This window comes from Cynara cardunculus (assembly GCF_001531365.2).
Source record: "Cynara cardunculus var. scolymus isolate 2C chromosome LG 10, CcrdV1, whole genome shotgun sequence".
In the NCBI taxonomy this organism is placed as follows: domain Eukaryota; kingdom Viridiplantae; phylum Streptophyta; class Magnoliopsida; order Asterales; family Asteraceae; genus Cynara; species Cynara cardunculus.
Window position 1 is genome coordinate 19383463 of NC_037537.1, and position 22274 is coordinate 19405736.

The following is a 22274-nucleotide window of genomic DNA, read 5'->3' on the forward strand; positions in this document are numbered from 1 at the left end:
GATGGTTGACACATTGGTCATGACAAGTATAGACCAGAGCTCATCTAAAATAAAAGGCTATGGTTTTAAAGGCTACCATAAGAAATTACTGGAGATACGAAAATCAAAAGGCATAGAGGATCAAGGGGTAAACCCTGCTCCTAGAAAACAACACCCGAAAGTTGAATCGGTTTATAGGTAGAATATGGGTTCCTAAAGTTAGTTACGTGACCACATGATCTTAGACATATAACGAACTAATTTATTTTTTGTTTAAAAAAATAAATTTTTTAAGATTATAATTAAGTATTTTGTTAAAATTCAATGATTATCCTAATTATATTTTAGATTTTTTATACTTAAAATAAGATGTTTATCATCTATTTGATTATGTTTATCTGCACACAAACTCAAACATGAAGCTTTAATAAGTGGTACTTACGTACAATTACTTGTAATATTGAAATTTAAGTAATATACATCAATCAACAGTATTTCATGCATAAAAAGAAATGGTTTTTAAGAGTTTTAATCAAATACTTTATAATATAGTATAGATAAAGACCTAACGGAAATCCACCAAATAACCCCTAAAACTAGGAAATCATTGAAAACAAATTTAGGAGCCGTTCCCCCAAATGCTTACCGGTAAGCGTTTATCGGTAATAATCAATATTATATCTATTTTACCAGGTAAGATTATAGTATATTAAAACGGTATCGTATGCAACAATTTACCTGGTAAACGCTCACCCGAGTAAGAGTCGACACCATCACTTACTGTGTAAGACTCTCTACCCATATTATTGCTCTTACTAAATAAGATTTTCAATCATTGTCATGTTCATCATATGAGGAAAATTACAGGTGAATCTTTTTTTTAACCGTTATTACTTAATTTCTCACGATATATAACATGAAGAGAAGTAAACTAATATTCAAACAAATTTACTAAACCGATAAACCCAAATCTAAAATGAACATTTTGATTGGGGGGCAAAAAAGGAAATATAAATTTTTGGAATGGGAAAAGAGATGGGGTTTGATTCGGTTGTTTCTGTTGTAATCTTCCGTTTCTCGGACATCCAGAAAGCCGTCGGATCATTGCCGAGTCAACACCGACGGAAAAACCCTAATTCGCATGAATACTCTAATTTGTTCTTCTTCCACCATTTTCATTGATCTTTTACGCATATATATCGTTTGACGAATTCAATTTTTGTTTCTTTCTGAAATTCGATATGTCGTCGGAGATCGAGGTCGAAGAAAATACGGATCATGTTGCTGCTGGAAATGCTAATGGACCGATCGGAGGAGGAGGGGAACTGCAGGAGGAGAGTTTGAAGAATGACGTTTATACTGCTGCTGCGTATGGTGATTTGGAGAAGCTTAAGAATTTGGTCGAGACAGAAGGTTGCTCTGTTAACACGCCGGATGATCTCGGTTATCGTGCTTTGCAGTGGGCCGCCCTTAACAATCGTGCCGCCGCTGCTCAATACATCATCGAGGTTTTCCTTCTTTTTCTCTGTTTTTTATATTTATGCATGTGCATCTAGATAGCATGAAGATATATGCAAGTTGTGGAGTATATACACTCATGATCAGCTTTCTAGATAGATATTTGTTTTTATGGTATGCCATCTTTACTGGACAGAGTGACCCAATTCAAAGCAGTTTCATTATTATCAGTCACATACGAGTTATTTATGATATTAATTTCCAATTGTTGTTAAGAGTGGTTGAGTGAGCAATAGAATGGATTACTCCCTTTCCAACCGGATATGCATACTTGGATTAAGATGCCGAATGAAGCTTTTTTCAACTTCGGACTGATGTGGATGTAAAGAATTGGCAACTAAATTAAATTTGGTAGCATGAGTGCTACGTTCTACATGCAACAGAATATGTATCGATTTTGTATCTGCAGAGTACTAGGAACAAGGTAATCAAGGCCATGGCACATGCTGTGGTGCCTTGCCATGGCGCATTAAGGGAAAAATGATAGCATTATATATGCAATTGGTAGGTCGATCCATGGGGTTGCCATGCTTCATATGCAGAATGTGCACATATAACATATTGATGAAGAGGTTTGTATCTGTTATGTTTGGAGCCTCTTTGGGCTTCCTATTTTTCCTTGAAAATTCTGTGCAATTTTCATTGAACTAATATATATTAATAAAAGAACCCTTTAAGTTCAAATTGAAAGATTCACCAACCAGCTATAATTTCTGATTGTGATTAACATAAGTTTGCTTCTCATTCCTATTAATATGTTATGTTTTGCTTTTTCTTCCCTCTAGTTCTCTTTTCTTCCCTCGATTGCTGTATCTTACCTTTCCCCTGGGAACTGTGACCGATTTATCATCTTCCCCCCTCTGCTATCCTTTCTTCTACATTGAGCATCGAGCTAGCAAAAGACATTTAAATTAGTATTTCAACTTTTATTGGTTTTCACATATTAGAAATTCAGAACTAACCGAATCAAGTAAATATTTTATATAATTTTATTCCAAGGTATTTTTAGGAATAAGAAAGCAACAACTCCTCTAATTAATATAAGAAAACTGAGTTTAAAAGTGGCTATCATACGACTGATATATTGTGCTTTAAAGTAGTAACTTGATTTTATATAACGACAGAAAGTGATTAACCATGTCTCGTTATTATTGTTATTATTATTTGTTTGGAAAATAGCACTTAGTCAGTTATGTGCTTGCACCATGACTCGTTTGTCGGTTGAGCCATTCTTGCACCGTATTGCATGACTGCACATAAAAGAGCTATTATTTTTGGTGGAATGGAGTGAGTTGGCAACCTGACTTAAAGCACCTATTTTTGGTGGAATGGAGTGAGCTACTATTTATGAGGTTTTCGTAATTAATCTAAATTATTAATTTTTTATAAGATCATAAGACTGAGAACAAACTAATATTGTAATTTTGTATGTTTCTAAATGTGTGAGAGTTGCTAGCTTAAAAACTGATCAGATGATCTTTTCTTATGGTTTGATTTTGAATCTCAGGGTATTTATTATTCTCTTTTTGTGAAGAATCAGGGTAAAATTGAGTTCTCAATGACATGAACTATTAAAAACCTTAGATTTATTATGTTTTACTAGAAGGGTACTCGCACAATGCAGCGAGATACATCTTGATTTTAATGTTTCTTTTTATTTATTTTTGTCTTAGTCAATGTAATACGACTTTACGTGGTTTTAAAAAAAGGATAATTTTTTATTTTTGAATAAAATATAAATATGAAGATATTATAAAAAAATTTAAAAAAATAATAATATTAGTAACAAACTAACTATTTAAAATTTCTCGTTTTTTATATATTTCTTTAATTCATTCTTTTATTTTTCGTTAATAATCTAATTTTATATAAATATAATAATTAAGTATTTTATTAGAACTCAATGATTATCCTAATTATATTTTAGATTTTTTATATTTAAAATGAGATGTTTATCCTCTATTTGATTATGTTTATCTGTAGTTAGTTACACAATTTCAAATATGAAACTTTAGTAAGTTGCGCTTACGCACAATTTACTTGTAATCTTGAATTTTAAGTAATATGCATCATTTTTTGTCAAATGCTTTATAATATAGTATAGATAGAGGTCTTTGTGTGTATGTATGTTAGGGGGGGGGGGGTTAGGGGGGAGGCAGGAAATTAGTTTAGGGGGAGCCCTAAAACAATATAAGAGAATTTATGGGTTCGACTTGAGATGCTCAAAAGTCTAATTAGCCAAATTTGGACTGAAAAGGACCAGGACTGATTACAAAAAAGAACCGGTTAAAGAGTTCCTGCCCAAGGACCTGTTATAGGGTAAGGCCCAATTTGATCCTTATAGAACCGACTCTTTTAGAACCAGTTAATGTGCATCTCTAGTTTCAAGGTTGGGAATACATTCTAAAAAATGTCTTTTAAATACTTATACATACACAATACCTATTAAAAAAGAGTTACAATGTAGGAGTGAGCTAGAACAATATGCATGTATTTATACAAACATAAACAAGATGTGCTACAAGTGTGAATAGACAAATATATAAGCAAAAGAACGTTTGAAAGTACATATAACTGTCATAAAAACTTTGTTTAGTTAATTCATTTATCAAAATTAAAACCATAAAATAAACATAAATTTTGAACCATATAATACAAAAGTTATGGTGCAATTGCCGATATAGACTATGATGACATGTATTTTTTGGAAATTGAGGGTGTGCATGGGCACCCCCTAGCACCTTAATGGCACTGCCAGTTTACATGCCTATGCACGAAAGAATTTTTTTAGGTTGAGTTTTGTGCAATATTCTCTTCATAGAGATTTTAAGAAACAGAAAAATCATATTATTTGCAAAACCAATAGCTTTCTTTAGTAATTGTTTACCAGGTATGAAAGATATAGGCATAAAGGAGGCAAAAAGACCTTGCACTGGATTGCCTTCATGTCAAACTCCTTAGCAGGTATAACAGATGTAGGTACCCGGAGGCAATAAAAGTTGCACTAAATTGTCTCATTGAAACTCTCCTCTCTTCTCTACATTCCTCTGTGTGTGTGTGTGCTGAACCATCCTAACCAGAAAGCTTTTGTATCTGTGGATGGAGTGGACTGGCTATTTATTTGGGTTTGGGGATAATTGGACATTTTGTTTAGAGATAGCTATGACATGAATTATAATGAAGTTGTCAAAAATGGTACTATTGCTGATAAACTTGTCATGAAGTGTGAACATTTGACACGCAAGGAGCCCGACTATTATCAACTTGTATTAAAGGGTTATTGTGATGTTAAGGGCTTCACTTCTATGTCAATGTTTTGCTTGGGTTGGGGGAGGACACTTTATTCAAATTAGCTCTGGACATTGTTTTTGGACCTTGGTTGTTATGAATTGATGTTTGTTCATATGATGGGTAAGTGTTATATGGTAGTTACTTCATTTTAATGGAAATTTGCAGCGTGGTGCCGATGTGAATGCAGTGGATCTTACTGGGCAAACAGCATTGCACTGGAGTGCTGTTAGGGGAGCTACTCAGGTTGCAGATCTTTTGCTTGAAGAAGGTGCTCGGGTTAATGCAGGTGATATATATGGATATCAGGTTGGTATTTGGTATATAAATGCTTTCATCCAATTTTACTAAATTGAGGAACAACTGACATTCTTAAAAGACCTTTTTTTGTTGCTTAAAAGATGCTGTAGTGATTGTTGGCTGCTATGGACTGATATCATATTCATGGCATGTTATTAAGAGGTTGTTTGTTTGTGGGACTTAGCATTCTATCTGGAGATTTTCTGCATGACAATCTTTTCCATCTATGCTTGATCTACTAATAGCCTTAGAACATTAAGCTATTTATTGCAAAGTAAAATTCCTTCTGTATACTAAGATGTATTTATTTCAGTGTCTTGGATTCTATCTGCTTACTTGGATGTTGGGCATTGTTAACAAATGATTCCAGAACTTGCTTCTGAATATGCTGCTCTTGTTATGTTCTTATTTAATCACTTTGTTTTGTGCTGCAGAATACAACATCTATTTAGATAATGTTATTAGTACAACACCTTCTTTTGCCAAATCAATTTTACTAGGCACCATCTTTTTTCTTATATCTGCTACATTTGAGACAGCAGAGCCATTGGCCTTGTGCCCAGTCCCCACCAGCTGTAATAGTTGGTACCAAACCACACATGCCCATTATATCCCACTCAACTGTAGGGTCTGGGGCAACTGTAATAACTGGTATGCACATAATCCCAACCCGCCAAACCACCAATTAAGAGGGTTGAAATTGGGTTAGGCCTAGCTCAACCCGCCAACCCCCGCTAATATATATAAAATTGTATATAAGAATAAAAATAAATACTAGTCTATTTAGACAAATTTACAGCCCAAAGTGTAATGTTCTAAATCGTATAATATATATTTTTTGAGCTGGAAAAGTTATAAACAATAAGTAGAATGCATTATATATATATATATATATATATATAATATAAGAATAGAACATTTAGACAAATTTACAGCCGAAAGTGTGTGTATATATATATATAGTACATTTTACTTATTGTTTATAACTTCTCCAGCTCAAAGAATATATATTATACAATTTAGAACATTACATCCCAAAAAGCTATATGTAATTATTGCGGAAAAGACTGCTTATCACAGTAAGCGAATTGGTACAAGTTCTTTATGGAATCACTTAAAAAATCAATGTAAGAACTAAGAAGTACTCGGATAGTTTGTGTGATAAAAAACAAAAAAATTGCTTAGCTTTCATATTAGCAATGATATTGAGGTGTCATTTAATAAAGAGAATTGTCGAAAAACCGTGGCTAGTTTGTGGTGAAGGATAAACAACCCTTTAGTGTTGTAGAGGGTGAAGGATTTAAAGAACTTGTTAAAGAGTTGCAACCTAAATTTGGTATCCCTAGTAGAGTGACTGCTGCTATATATATATCGGTTGTTTTGGAAGAAGAGGATTAAATTGAAGAGAGAGTTAACAAAGGCTGGACAAAGAATACGTTTAACAAATGATTGTCAGACATCTTCCCTATAAAGGTTGGTCTTACTTGATTGATGATTTGGGCGGTTTGGGGCATCTATTATTCAAACTTTTGACGTACTTGATTAATGATTTAAAGTACTCGATTCTAAGACTTAAGGATTTAACTATATATTCGGATGATTGTAATGACTAATAACTTCATCTTATGTGTTTTTAGTAGTATTTATCGTATTTCATTCTTCAATTTTATGTATACTACCAACCCTCCACAACCCGCCCAACCGCCACAACCAGCAAGGGTTGGGTTATACTTTTGAATGGGTTGGGTTGAGATTTTCAAACCGTCATAATTGGGTAGGTTGTAAAAATGTCCCAAACCGCCCAACCCAACCCGTGTACACCGTAACCATTACCATAATCTCTCTTTGGATTTCCTTAGAGAAAAAGCAAGACATTCTCGCTCACATGGTCAGACAAATGGATGCATACACAGATGACTGTTCAAAGAAGCTTTTTAAAATGCAAATGAGTCTCAAAATGTATAAGAGAGAAAAAACAGTCGGAAGAGTCAACCGTATTTTTTAAGTTTTGATGAACAGGAATGTTACTTTTCCCAACAGTGAAACTTCACAACGATTTTGATGGTTCTACTGCCTTTTCTGTTAAGATGATAGGACTGCTGCCTCATTGATTATGACAGCAAGGCCCTTTGTCATGTTTGTGTACAGTGGCAGGATCTTTTCAACAATTCTTTTTTATCCGATGCATATACACCTATGCTTTCAGGCTAGTGAGAAGCCTGGCAGCAGCTCCAGTGTATAGTATTTTTTTTCTCATTAGATGTTATGACAATGACATAAAGTGATGGTGACCAATATCTTATCTGTCGTGATTGGCTTTTGTTAGATCATGGGTGAAAATTATGTGCTAATTTTCATTCGCTCCTTCCATACTTAAAATGCATACTTGCATTTGGTTTACCATTCAATATCTAATTTGAATTTATTGCAGACTACTCATGTTGCTGCACAGTATGGTCAGACGGCTTTTCTTTATCACATTGTCACAAAATGGAATGCAGATCCAGATGTTCCTGATAAAGAAGGAAGAAGTCCTTTGCATTGGTACTTGAATCTCTTTCTTATATTACAAACCCAACCTTGATAAAGTCTAAAGTGTCTTTATGCTTAATGAGTCTACCATCAGCTGTGGTATCATCTGAGGGGAGCAGTCTCATTGTAGAAGAGTTAAGATGGCCGTGGATGCCATGGCATTGTGAATTCTTTTAAAGATGATATTCTTTATGGGACAAGACCATCCCTCATTTTTGTAATTGCTGCCCATGAGATTCTTTGTTGTGTGCTGTAGTGTATATTACCCCCTTTTTCAAGAGTTTGTGTTTTGGCTGTAAGCAAATGCTGAGGGATCTTCATGGTGACTTGTAGGGCTGCATATAAAGGTTTTGCAGACAGTATACGTCTTCTTCTCTTTTTGGATGCATATAGAGGGCGTCAGGACAAAGAGGGTACTGTATTCTTGTATATGTATTTGTTGCAATTATCTTATTGCTGCTTTTTAAGAAGATTAAGTTCTAATTTATTAAACACTTATTACCCATAATTTTTCTTTATGAAATATGTCATACATCATTCCTTACATCGTGCAATTTTAGGTTGTACACCTCTACATTGGGCTGCTATCAGGGGGAACTTAGAAGCATGCACAGTATTGGTGCAAGCTGGAAAGAAAGAGGATTTGATGGTGACTGACAATACTGGCCTTACACCAGCACAACTTGCTTCTGATAAGAATCATCGACAAGTTGCATTTTTCCTTGTAGGTATTCCTTAATACTTGTAAATATATGTATGTCTTGGAGGCAGTTTTTGCTATCAGACTTCATGTTCCATGGACAAGTTTTATTGCATTCTTCAACTTTTGAGTTTAGTCACTAGCATGCTTCGTGATGCACAGAATGGAGCCTGCACTTGGTTGAACAGAAAAGTATACAAAATAATGATGCATGATTTGCTTGTAAACTATTGGTTAAAGTTGACAGTCTTGTTCATGCTCCCTTCCAAATTGAATTTGCCGCTAGAGTTTTATCCTAGATGTTTTCCCAAGATGATAATCTTCCCTGAAAGATGTCATACAACATTATCTAGGGTTTCCTGCACTTCTTGAGAAAGTTCCTTGGCGTGGCATGGGCTCTTTTCCAAATGGAATTTCGATCATAGTATTATCCTTTATGTAGAGTTATTTGTAAAATTTCATGTTAAATAGATTGTTTTTGAGCCTGGGTTATGCTGTGAGTGTTTATATCTATTAGCCAGTGTTGCTTCATAGATGTGGCAATGCCCGACTTAATTCTCATATGAAATTTTTATTGTGTAACGAGAGCTTATTATCTCTTATCTCCCATGGAGAATGAATCAGACCATGTGCTATTTTTCTAGCATATTTGCCCAAACGCAGAGTTTATAACTTGCAGAATATGTCTACTTCAACTAAGATGTTTCTATGAACTTGGTATGCACTTTTGCCACAAAGGAATATCGGTTACATGAAGTTGAAAATTCCGAATCCTTGGATTCAGTTGTATGGCCAAATCTGCGGATGACTTTTGTTCTACCATTATGATTGTATCATTCATTGTTGCTTGTTGCAGCTCATGAAAAAGAAGGTTTAGCTTATTCCTTGTCTCTTTTTTACTTTAAAGACATTGCATGCCTTACATTTACTAGTACCATTTTGATTTTTTGAGCATTTAGAATAGTCTTTATTAGGATCACCGTACCATCTATGGAAAGGATGGAGGCACATAGGGGCCAAGGTGAGCTCAGGCCCTCCCTCAGATTAAAGAAAAAAACCCAATATATTTTATACTCCATAAAACCCTTGTTTCTTCAAGTCTCCCTTGTGACGATCCTCACATCACACTGTTGCTGCTGAAGGGCTGAACCTAACTACGAAGGTTCTTGCTTGTTGTTTGATTTGCTTCTGTTTGCTTTCACCTTCTGAATTATTCACTTGATAAGTGCATCTTTCTTCTCTGTTTCTACCCATGCAAGTACAACTGAAGCAACAATCAACTCAAAATTCAAAACCTAATAAATAAACTAATCATTATGCTTTTAGTTTTGTTAGACTACTATCTCTGCTCACAGAGCTCTTTGCAGGTTTCTCCTCATCAGGCTCTAATTTTGTGTTATTTCATAGTTTGATTATATGCTAGGCAAATCATGTCACTAATTTTTTATTTCAGTGTTTTGATTATATGCATTCATTGTCACTAACTTGTTTTTGTTTCATATATGATATATTTGCCCAAATTTTGAATGGACCTTGTGTTTGTTTTCTTAACACGTTATATTTGCTTGGCGATATAGAGAAATCATGCAAAAAAGCAGCTGGTCACCAATTACAATGCCACAATCCCTATATTTACCTTGAAATTATTGCAATATAATTTATTGCTTGTTTGTTTGCTGCGGAATTGTGTGCAACTTTTTAATTTTATTGCTTATGTTATTAAGATATAAGGTTAACATGTAAATTGGGTCTGCTTTCATCAATTTTCTTGTGGTGTTCTCAAATCTGTTTTCTTGTAGGAGAGTTACATTTTCAATTTCTTTCTATGTTTTAAACCAATTTGTTAGTGGAATGAGAAGTGGTATAGGAATCAGTTGAGGAAACCGGGGATAATCATGATACTCCGATGAGGTGTTGGTATGCTTTTGCAATGGAAACATCTTCATTCTTTGTTCTCTATTCCTTATTCCTTCCCGTGAATTATTTATCCATGGATGATCACTGTTAAATGGTCCGGTCTCTTGTTCGTAACGTTGCAGTTAAGTGATTATGGATATTAAGGATGATATATGACTACTGATTTACAACAACCGGTCTCCATTTTTCTTTTAATGTGACTACCTGAATAAGAGAGTTTTAGAAAACATTTTCTTAGTTTCTTCCATTTTTCATTTATCTTTTTGATTTTAGCTGTGGTTAACAAGGTATGAGAACGACATCAGTTTCTTCCATTTTTCATCTAGCTCACAATTGTTTTCTGCAAACATTCTCCTTTCTATTTGGTGATTGTTAATCAATCAAGATTTCCAATCATTTTAGGGATTCCACTCCATTTGATCATTTTTTTTTGCGCTCTATTTATTTGATCTCTTGACACTCATTTTTTCTTTACTTGAGCTCTTCTGATACAACAACAGTGACATCATCAACTTTCTTGTTTTGGTTTAGGAGAGATAACACAAGCATTTTTTAATTGTTAATGTGCACCATCTTCCTTTCTGGGTTGACTTACTGAAATGTAGACCTGTTTCTTGGTTTAAGGTTTCTAGAGGACCACTCTGAATATAAATTGTCTCCGCTCCTAATCTATGATCCAAGATTTTGTAATTGGAGTACATAAGATATATAGAAAACAATTTTTCACTAGTATTTGTTGCTACTTGAAATATATATTTTATAAGATCTCCAAAAAACATTATATTGTCTTCTTATTTTTCAAATTAATTCCAATGAACACTTTACTCCATGTGCTTTGCAACTGTATCTTTTGATTCAAAGCCTATCATGGTTTCTGTAGTCCTAGATGTTTATTAAGTTTTCCACTGTTTTAAGCTAGTTAAGTAATGATATTTCTTGGTGCATATATATTCACATAAGTTTTCTTATGACAACCATCGATTACTGTTATAGTATTTTCTCTCATTAAAAATCCTGTCATTGTTTAGGTTGTTTATTTGGAGGGATTTCTTACTTTCTTGTTTGTTGCATTTGCTGCCAAATGTCATTGGAGAGTACTTGGACCTCTTTCCCTTGATATTTCTGTTTGATGACTTTATCTGATTTTGCAGGGTAATGCTAGGAGGTTGCTGGAAAAACGTTATGAAGGGATGTTTGGACGACTTTCAAAATTAGGATTAGCACCAGCACTTTTGTTTATAATATTTGTGCTACTTTTGACCTATATCAATTCAGTCATTACGGGTATCTTTCGAGCCTTTCGATAAAATAATGTATAATGTGTCGTGTGATTAACAAACAAGATCTGTCAATGCTTATAGTAGTATTTCTTTTTTGCTGCAGCTCCAAATTTGCCGAAGTTAACAGCTGCTTCTGCATTTTTTGCATGGATTGGTATAACATTTGCCAGTTCAGGATTGATACTTTTCTATCGTTGTAGCTGGTATGCTTTGACTTTCGTGTTACGGAACCCTCATTACAATTGTTTTATATCTGTTTTTTAGCAAGTGGTGTGTTATATAGTGGTTTATCCCTTGCACTGATGCAAAAAAGTCATGAGGGCATATATATGATATTTTTTGTTGAAGTGCATTTCTCAAAATATAAAATATTATAGTTCTTAAATCTTTTCTTGAATTATATGATATAACTACAATAATTGTAGCATGACCTGTTGGTGGCCTTTGTTGTTTTTGTAGCAAAGATCCAGGTTATATTAAAGCCAACAGGACTGATTCAAAAGATACAAGAGATGATGTAAGTTGTGTATTACCTTCATCCAGCTAAAAATTATATTAATATTATCAGGGTTGGGTTCCGATGAGAATGGAAGTTATGGTGAGAAGGGTAAGAAGGGATCTCCACCCTTGGATCAATCCTAATTGAATATTAGCACTAACAAGATGCACCGGATCAATTCCCGTGAGAAGCTCCATTCATGGGGTGGGGGTGAGATTAAAAGTGGTCAAGGGTCCAGATCTCTTCTTATGCTTCTCATGTTAACTCTTATTCTCACATGATCCTTCATCAATATTATCATTGCCTGAGCATTGTTGCTGGTGCTTTTGTACCTCTTTGTCTATCACTCTTGCATTTTCTTTCTATAAGATTGCTTTTCTTAGGTATAAACACAAGAGGTTTTCTATATGGTTATATAAGTTGCAATTATTGAGCAGGAGCCTTTACTGAAGATTGAGATACGTGACCCTGCTTTGCTAGCTGGTAATTGGACTCAACTTTGTGCAACTTGTAAGGTAATGTCATACATGTCAAATGAACTTTTTCTTTACTCTTCTAATTGTGCTACACTGATTAAGTGTTACTTCCGTTGCTTTTTATAGTAATCTCCACAATGTCCTATTTTATTTTTTAGATTGTCCGGCCTCTTCGCGCAAAGCATTGTCCAACGTGTGAGCGTTGTGTTGAACAATTTGATCATCACTGCCCTTGGGTATCTAATTGCATCGGGAAGGTTTGTCTTCGTAAAAGTTGTTTTTGCGGTATATTATGATTGTAGAGAAAACCATATAAGATAACATACTACCAAGTGAACGGTGTTAATTAACTTCATTGCTACAACTTCTTTTATGAAAAAAGTTGACTATATTATATTTATGTTGTGGTTGCACTAATCCAGTGAGTGCAATGACATTACTTAAATTCATGAACACACCCATGTCAATTGGAGTACTTTCTCAGTAAGCGAAGTGCACCATTATCATGTGAGTCTAGACATCATTCATTACTCCAAAATTAAGGTGTACTTTTAGACATGGTATTCAAAGAAATTGCATCTTCTATTTATGCCCAATAACTCAATACTGTTGTCTAAAATGGTGTTATTACTCCATGTCATCGCTCTGAAACTTGCAACATATGATACATCATGTAGGGTTGCTGCACAAACTAGGTAGATAAAAAGATACTTTGTTTGTAATGCTTTTGGACATCAAATATTAACCGAAGATACCATTACAAGGGGCACCTTCCGAGTTGATTAAGATAACCTAAGATTATGTTGCTGGTCTTAGGGCAACATTATTATGTTTCTTTGCTACAAGCTTAATTGATGACGTTTATGAGCCTGAACCAATCTCCATGATACACTTTAGTAATATGTTTAACTGACTTTTTCACTTTATTTTATATTTCCATTTGATGCTAATCATTCTGCTCTTGCTTTTGACCTAATTGTGATTAATATCTTGTGGGGATCTTATATACAGAGGAACAAATGGGATTTTTTGTGCTTTCTTATTCTGGAAGTTCTTGCTATGGGGATAACCGGCGCAGTTGCTCTTACAAGTACGGTTCTCTTATTGGTTCTTGTTCAAATAATACTTTGTCCCAAAAGAAAGAGCCCACTTCTAATTTTTCAAACCTAGTACTTATCAAATTCAACCTTTGATGTTTACATATTGGAATTTTTTTAATCTCCCAATGTTCTTATTCTGTACTCTTTTATATTGTCAGATTTCAAAATGTTCAAAAAGGATTATAATCCCATCAATTTTGAAGTTAAAAATAACTCATTTAACCTTCAAAAGTCAAACTTGGATATTTTTTTTCTGGAAATTTATCATTCACAATTGGGTGGCTTTGCAAGCTAAAAGAACTTCATTCTTCTTGCAGGAATTGTGACTGATCCATTGGCTCCAGCTTCTTTGGGGGCTTGGTTGCAGCATGTTGGTAATCAACACATAGGTGTTCTATTATTTTTAGTTTCAGATTTTTCCCTCTTTATTGGTGTGGCGGCTTTAACTTGCATGCAAATTTCTCAGGTATGTCTTTTCTTCTTTCACTCTTGTTATTTTAACTTCCCTAAGCTGGACAACCAAATCTTGGGTATATTATATGTAACTGTGTTTTTCTTTTTTGTGCTGAGTTTCTTGAATTACTGCCATTATGCCCACCTAAAGTTCCCTGTCAAAAATTACGTCATATGATCTTTAAATGTTACATGAACAACTTTGAACTCATTGTATTTGTAGAAAAAAGTTGAGAATTACATTTAAAAGTATAGAGGTAATTAGAGTAAAATCATTCTAGAGATAAAACCTAAAAAAAGCTGAAGTGGAGAACGTTGGCAATTGTTTTACTTGACTTAGGCTTTTAGAAACCGTAAAAATCCCCCCCCCCCCCCCCAAAAAAAAAAACTACTTAGAAAACTAACATTTTGTAACAATTGTTTGTGACTTCAGCTTTTATAAAACCCATTTTACTTGTAAAAAATGCTGCTAATTTACAAGTGGAATGGTTACTCCCTCTGTCCCAAAATATATGTCCACAGTAAAAAAGGCATACAGTTTTAAAAATATGTAATTATTACACTTTTTAATCAACTAAATGACAGTTTTACCTCAATAGAGGGAGTAATGAATTTCTTTATCTTGTAATAAAGGGTAGCATTGGAAAGTAATCACCTACTTTTGAAAGGGGACACTTATTATAGAACAACTAATACAGTTTTTGAACTTTTTGGTTGCAAGTAACCTTCTAGTGTTTTTCAAGGTTTTATGGGGGCAGATTGGTTGAACACGAGATCATTTTTTTGTGCAGGTTAGTCGTAATATCACAACAAACGAAATGGCAAACATGATGCGATACAACTACCTAAGAGGACCCGGAGGTCGATTCAGAAACCCATATGATCATGGGTGCAAGAAAAACTGTACAGATTTCTTGATAAATGGTTACAATGATGACATCGAGGTCACAGAAGAAGCAGCAGCCACTCTATCTGACGGTATCGACTTGATGGAAATGTCCAGAAGTCTAACTCTAAACATTCAAAATGGAAATGGAAACGGAAATGGGCACGTTGATTTGAGCAAGAACCCGAAACCCAACACTCATGTCCATTCTTCTAGTTGCAGCCATGGAAACCAAAGCAAACCAAAAACGGAGTCGGTTCCATTAGGTCTAGGACTAGGTTTAGGCCGTGGTTCGCGACCCAGGGCTGCTTCATGATTATATACAGACACACACACACACGTATATGGCCCTTCTTCATAATTGGTATCTAAACATGATATGTTGTACCACTTGGTGTTTATAGGGGTACACATATCAATCAATTTTCCAGAATCAGAGTGATTTACACTTCATGCTTTACATACACTGTTATTGTATCTCCAAATATTGTATACACCTATTTTTAAAAGCAGCATCAAGAGTCAAATTTTTTGTTTATGAAACATTGGATATGTGACACCCAGTTGAACTTTATCTTATCCAACTTTTTTTTATTAACTTGAATATCCAACCCGTTATGCGAGCCGACTAATCCCAGGACAACCACCTGCTTTGCCCGCAATCACCGCATTTGAACCTCCGTGGCACAAGAGGATTTCTGTTCATTCTTGGATTTGAACCTGGAACCTCCTGGCACTTTTAACCTTTGGAAGCAAGCTCAAACCAATCAGGCACTACCCTTGTGGTTTATCTTATCCACCTTTTCAATCCATATGTATGTGCTTCTATCAGTTTGTTATTAGTTGGTTTTATTATTTCTGCGGTAAATTTGAAATTTAAAAGATTATGCATTATTAAGTGGTATATAATGCTTAATAAGTTGTTTTTGAAACCTTTCATTAAGGGGGTGTTTGGGATTGCTTATTTGAAACAACTTATATTTTTTTACAAAAGTACTTATCAACTTATTATAAGTTAAAATTGTTTAACTTCTTCAAAAACTCCTTATTACCGGTTTGACACCGATATAAGTTGTTTATCCGAATACTTAAAAATGCTTATTACCGGTGTCAGATGAAATAAGTCAATAAGTTGTTTTTATAAGCAATCACAAACACCAAATGTTCTATTAGATATATGAGGCTGAATCTTATAAGCAACCCAAATTCAAACCAAAATCACCTTCTAATAAATCAACGTTTGTTACATGACTAAGAGTACACGCCAAATGAATATAACTTGCAAGCCAAGAACACAAAAACTCTATAAACAAATACACTAAAAATGAAGTTATATATGCCCCTAAAACACATACAACTCGGATATGTGAAGTATTTTCGATTTTACTACACCCCGTATTATCGACTATCTTTTCTTTTCTTTGTCGTGATAATTACAACTCACCTGTAAACTGTATTTGACGTGGCACTTTACGAATTTCTACATGCCTAGCTCTCAGTTCGAAGCTGCAGACTACCTGCAGAATAGATCTTTATCAGTTTCTAACTCGGGATGGGAAGATGAAGATCGTGAAGGGTATGATTGTCATTTTACAAGCAAATTGGAAAGCACAAGTGCGCAATGCGAAAAACAGTAGCATGGGTACATGAGTAAGATGCCAACACATTTTCACACACCAGGAAGGCAGGAATGGTTGTTCTCTTTCTGGATATACCAGTTTCTATATCAGGCAAAGGATCGTTTAAGGGTATAATCGTCGTTTTACAAGCAAATCAGAAACCACACGTGCACAAAGCCAAAAACAGTAACATGGGTTCATGAGTAAGATGCCAAAAACATTTTCACACATCAAGAATCGTTGTTCATTTTCTGGACATACCGGTTTCTACAGGCAAAGAATAGTTTGAGGGTATGATTGTCATTTTCACAAGCAAATCGGAAACCACAAGTGCATAATGCCAAAAACAGTAACATGGAAACATGAGTAGATTTCCAAAAACATTTTCATACATCAAGAATTGTTGTCGTTTTTCTGGATATGCCAGTTTCTATATCAGGAAAAGGGCCATTTTGAGGGTATAATCGTCATTGTCACAAGCAAATGAAGAAACCAGCAGTACATGAAGCAAAAAACTGCAGGAGTAAGATGCTAAAAGATTCTAACAAGCACAGATTATGAAACTAAGACAAGTTATCAACATATACCCATCTGGCTGTTTGACTGTTAGTTAAATGTCTAGATTACCCCTACAAACGAGAAAACTCGTGGATCAAAATCAATACCGTCAATACTAGTAGAAATCAGATAGCAATTTGTTACTTACCGAACAGTTGGATATGTAACAAGAAGTACCCTTTTTCGTTTTCTTGAAAAAATGCCCGATCTTGAAATGGCATTCATCTTGCATGTTCCAAGGCGTAAAAGAGTTTAGAAACTCGTCTTCGAAGCAACGGTTCTAATCTGAAAGACGGAATTCCACTTTGCCGTCTTTTGACTTCATACATTTCATGCCATGCTTGTACTATCTCATCAATATCAAACCCCAAACCTAAAAGAACAAGAATCCAAGATCAAAACTTTCTTCCAAGATTTCTTGAAAAATTACCACATGTCAATTAATCGACTCTGATACATAGAGCACGAAAAGTTTCAAAAAAATATGGAACCAAAATACCTTCGGGTGCAGCATTATTGGAACAGTGATTCTTGATCATGACTGCCATATCCGTATGAGAAACCCCAGCAAGTTCGAACTTTTCAACAGCAATCTCCAAACATTCGTGCCAAAAAGGAAGCCCGAGTTTATACTCCATTGATGATCTTTCATAAAGCATCGTACCCCACAAAACGTTTATCAGAGACCTCATATATGCAGCCTGCTCTTCCGCTTCATCTTTTCTAGTACCCGTTTTCTGTAAAATCTTGACCTTATTTGGCGTAGAATTCTCATCAGTGCATTCCTTCTCGGTTTCCTCCCACATTTGGATACCCCTTTCCATGTTATCTTCGGCTTTGTTGTAAAGTTGAATAACGTCCGTAGAGTCCCACTTTTCAAGATCAACGTTCGTGCCAATCGCATAATACCAAGAAAGTTTTGCCTGCTCGAATTGTTGATGTCCTAAAGCTAGAAAACCTTCATAGAAATCGGGCTTAACCTTTAGTGCTTCTTCATATCTTTCACCGGCTTTTGAGTACTCAATTTGTGCCCACTTGTATAAATCTTTGATGTGTGAAAGTATAGATTCTTGTGAAGAATCTTCGGTAAAAAACACCCTTTTCCTGGCTCTTGACATATGAACCTTTCCGCAATTAAACAAAGCTAAAGCCGCCATTTCTTGAAATTTATCGGATGCATTGCTGAAAAGCTCTTGAGCTTCTTCGCTTGTTACTGTATCCTCCATAGCCTCGGTGTATATCTTCATACCAGCCTCGTGAAGATCCAGATATGCATCCGAGTCAAACCCGACATGATTCTTGAAAAGTTGGGCAAACTCTAGAATCCAATCATCAATGCAAGTTGAAGAATTTAGAAGCTTTCGTTTCTGTTCTTGTCTTCTAATGTGGGCAAAAAACGGATCTTCCTCAGGGTTGACTTCTACGATATACAGTTTGACTGAACCGTTTTGACCAGAAGTTGATTCGGCCCACCTTAACTCTTCATTTGTGGTGACGGTGACCATATCCCCTTCTTGGTCCTGGTATTTCATTAGAACAGCTCGTGAAACTGGAAATCTATCGAATATGACCTCTCTTAGTTCTAAAACATCGCAATTAAAAGGGATCTTCGCCCATCTTATATCATCCCCATATACTAATTTGATACTCCTTTTCTGTTCATCTTCTTTGCTAAAACTGCTTATTTTCTCTTCGACAACCAACTTATCCTCATCAACGGGCTCGACATCATGAATCTTTTTGCACTCTTCCTTCTTGTGCTCAGCTTTTTCCTCAAACTTTTTTGGACAATTTCCGTCACTAATCTTCTCAAATTTTCCCTTATTGTCACCCTCATCTTTCTTTTCATCAATCTGCTCGAGTTTTTTACTTTTCTTCTTTCGTGTCTTCTCCTTCATCGACTTTTTATGTGTATCCTCCACATAATTTGGAAACCGAATAGCTTTACTCTCTTCTTCGCTCAACCTACCACCATTTTCCGTCACCATGAAACTTTTTGGTCCCTCTTCAGTTAACTTCTTCTCCATAAGTGCTTTCACTCTATCGGCAATCTCCATTGCCATTAGATTCTTCGGCTCCATATCCAACACCAAACTAACATCTCTTAAAGCCAAATCAAGCATGTTTAAAGCCTCATAACAGCGAGCTCGTTTCAGAAGTGCTTTACTATACTTGGGTGTGACTTCAAGGGCCAAATTGCATTCTTGAATAGCCTTTGGGAAATCGCTTATACCCATTTGCATATAGCACGCTGCAATGCTACTATGAAGATATGAAACATCTATATGGTTTCCGGGAAGCAATAACAGAGCTTTTTGGTATTTTAAGATAGATCCTTCATAATCTTTCTTCTGAAACAACTTATTGCCCTCATCTTTATGTTCTTGTGCCATGGAAATGAAAATGATAGTGTCGTTATCGTATGCTTTTTGGCTACTACTATCTGCCGGTTTTGATCCTCCATGTGTCTTATTCTTGCCTGATTTTTTCCCCATTGTTGAACCAATAAGAAAACTAGATTGCTAACATTCTTAAAGCAATTAGCTCAAGGTATAAAGAACCAAAAAGATGAAAACGTCAAGAACTACAAACTGATTTCTTGAAAATCCTAGTGTTTTTCAAGAATCAAGATAAGTGATGCTATAAACCCCTATTTGAATCCAAGATAATCAATTGATTCATAAAAACCCAGGAAACCCCATCTACCTTAGATTGTGTATCTCCAAACCCACAAAGAAATTTCACACATAAACACCTTCACTGTGTGAGAAACTTCAAAAACTTATTTCTTGAAAACCCTTTTGACCTTTTTCTAGATGGCACCTTCAAGGTAAGTAATGTTACAAACCCCAATTCAAATCTAACATCAATCAATTCAATAACAAATAAAAAACAACCATCTAAGAAAATTTCACGCACAAACACCTTCACTGTGTGAAAAACTAAAGGAATTACAAACTTATTTCAAGATTACTAGTAATGCTATAAACCTCAATCCAAATCTAACATCAACAAACGAAAAAGACCCCTCTACCTTAGATTATACATCTCCAAACCCACAAGGCAAATTTCACATAGAACACCTTCAGTGTGTGAAAATTATGATTCAATAGCTAAAAGTCGAACTTGGTACCCAAATTAAAGCAATAGATATACAGAAACTGAAACTAAAAACCCAACTCACTTTTCCTCTCCAAAATTGCGATTTCGGTGCAGCGAAAATGAGATTGTAAAGAAAAAGATAAAGAAAAAAGAGAGATGATGATTCTTACGCAACTACAAGTCCAAATTCTCTCTTGAAAATCAATCGTTTTCAAACTTTTTTTTACGGGAAGTCGGAGAAAAATCAAAGGAAATGGAATGGAGCCAAGAAAACTTATCTGGGGTAGGACAAAATGTGACCTTCGAAGAACCGCAAATTTGCAGAAGAGAGAAAACCTTGCGTTCTTTAGCTTCTTAAATATTCGTTTCGTATATGACTATGAGCTCTGTTTTACTGTTTTATTCTTAAATTCGATTTAATATATGTAAAAGGTTTGCAGATTAGTGACGTAACAGCCAACCTTGCAAAAAAGGCATTTCTTGAAAATGCGAATAAAGAATTCTTGAAAATCTTACAAAGAAGTGCAGCGTGAAGGGTCCTGTAGTTTCCCGTGAACTCCAAGATTGTTGGGTCCTTTCTTTAATCAACCAACTGGGGTGTTTCGGAATGCTTTTAAAAATAACTTATTCATTTATTTTGATATAACATTGGTAATAAGCATTTTTAAGTGTTTGGATAAACAATTTATATCGGTATCAAACTGGTAATAAAGAGTTTTTTAAGAAGTTAAACTATTTTGACTTATAATAAGTTGATAAATATTTTTATAGAAAAGCATAAGTTGTTTTAAATAAACAATCCCAAATACTCCTTAAATATTCAATTTTTAATTGTTTTGAAATATTCGGTTATATAAATATTATTTGGATCTCAAGAAAATTATTGGTATTATAATTATATATTAAATGATAATTAATATTTTATTAAATACAAATCAGACTTTTAAACTCGTTGTTACCTTTTTTGTACTTATAAGTATGCATTTTTTTCAATAGCATTCAAAGAAATCTCCATTCTTTTATTACAAATTTAAAATAATTTTATTTGTATATTATTTTTTAATGAGTAAATTACATGAAAAAATAATGTATTTTTAACTTGATCCTATTTTGAGTAACGTATTTTAAAAACTTTCATTTTGATATCTAAGATGTAAATTTTTAAACATTTAAGTATTCGGGTAATGGGTTGAAGCATTAACCGGTTACCATGTTGATATGACGAGTGATGGGATAAAATTGGGTTACCAGATGTGTTATATATTTAGAGAGAGGTTCATTTGATAAGTGGTAATTATTTAAGAATTAAAAAAGTGATTTCAGTCTTTCATACAGTCAAAATTGATCAAAAATTGCGGTTTTGACTAGTCAAATATCGTGATTTTGATTGGTCAAGATTTACGGTTTTGACTGGTCAAACGAGAAATAGATAGTAGTTCCGTAACTTTTAACAAGTACATATGTGAACTTATAGTTCATATATGAATCACACGAGTTCATATATGAATAAGTTAATTAGTTTATATGTGAATCATATGGTTTCATATATGTGAACTACACGGGTTCACATATGAACATAGATTTCATATGTGAATCACAAGAATTCACATATGTACTTGTTTTTGCCGCATATTTGTAAAAATTACGAAACTATTCATCTATCTTTCACATACCATGTGAGGAATTATATGGTGTTTCACAGTCAAAGCCGCAAATATTGAACATATGAAGGGCTATGATCACTTCTCTATTTCTCAAATACTTACCACTTCTCAAATGAACCTATGGCTACACACACATACAGGGGCTATTTAAAGGAGAACTCGATTGTTTGTAACAACTGTGAGATCCAATCTCAACCACAAATCAAATGATAAATTATTAAATTAATAATTTTGGTTTTCTGTTCTAGATACGATGAAGATCTTTGATATTGGTAAGCTTTCTTTGATGCAGAACCTTCGATTTTGCAGATATGGGTTTAATGGAGATCGATCAATCTCGAGTTTTGTTTTCTGCTCTTGGTACGATGTTGATCAAAGTTTGGATTTGTTGAACACTTAAGAA

At 34.5% G+C, this 22274-nt stretch overlaps 2 protein-coding genes across 2 annotated transcripts; one reads left to right on the forward strand and one right to left on the reverse strand.

Annotated features, from left to right (window-relative positions):
- The first annotated feature begins 1046 nt into the window (after positions 1–1046).
- LOC112519235 (protein S-acyltransferase 24-like) lies at positions 1047–15475 on the forward strand. The gene is made up of 13 exons (XM_025127252.1): positions 1047–1487; positions 4954–5094; positions 7517–7629; positions 7951–8030; positions 8178–8341; positions 11386–11518; positions 11618–11717; positions 11974–12031; positions 12451–12528; positions 12648–12746; positions 13501–13579; positions 13907–14055; positions 14834–15475. Exons 1-13 carry the CDS (start codon positions 1221–1223, stop codon positions 15242–15244), a joined length of 1872 nt encoding a protein of 623 aa, XP_024983020.1. The 5' UTR covers positions 1047–1220; the 3' UTR covers positions 15245–15475.
- Positions 15476–16099: 624 nt separating this feature from the next.
- On the reverse strand, positions 16100–20589 carry LOC112519720 (protein PHOX1-like). The gene is made up of 3 exons (XM_025127959.1): positions 17605–20589; positions 17254–17478; positions 16100–16445 (listed from the first exon to the last, which is right to left on the reverse strand). Exons 1-2 carry the CDS (start codon positions 19598–19600, stop codon positions 17327–17329), a joined length of 2148 nt encoding a protein of 715 aa, XP_024983727.1. The 5' UTR covers positions 19601–20589; the 3' UTR covers positions 16100–16445; positions 17254–17326.
- Between the last annotated feature and the right edge of the window lie 1685 nt (positions 20590–22274).

Excerpts from the sequence above, each read along its gene's own strand:
- LOC112519235 (XM_025127252.1), top strand. The coding sequence starts at position 1,221 with ATGTCGTCGGAGATCGAGGTCGAAGAAAATACGGATCATGTTGCTGCT. Across the intron at positions 12,529-12,647 it reads AACTTTGTGCAACTTGTAAG|ATTGTCCGGCCTCTTCGCGC; the intron begins GTAATGTCATAC and ends TTTATTTTTTAG. Across the intron at positions 14,056-14,833 it reads CTTGCATGCAAATTTCTCAG|GTTAGTCGTAATATCACAAC; the intron begins GTATGTCTTTTC and ends TTTTTTGTGCAG.
- LOC112519720 (XM_025127959.1), bottom strand. The coding sequence starts at position 19,600 with ATGGGGAAAAAATCAGGCAAGAATAAGACACATGGAGGATCAAAACCG. Across the intron at positions 17,479-17,604 it reads CAATAATGCTGCACCCGAAG|GTTTGGGGTTTGATATTGAT; the intron begins GTATTTTGGTTC and ends TTGTTCTTTTAG.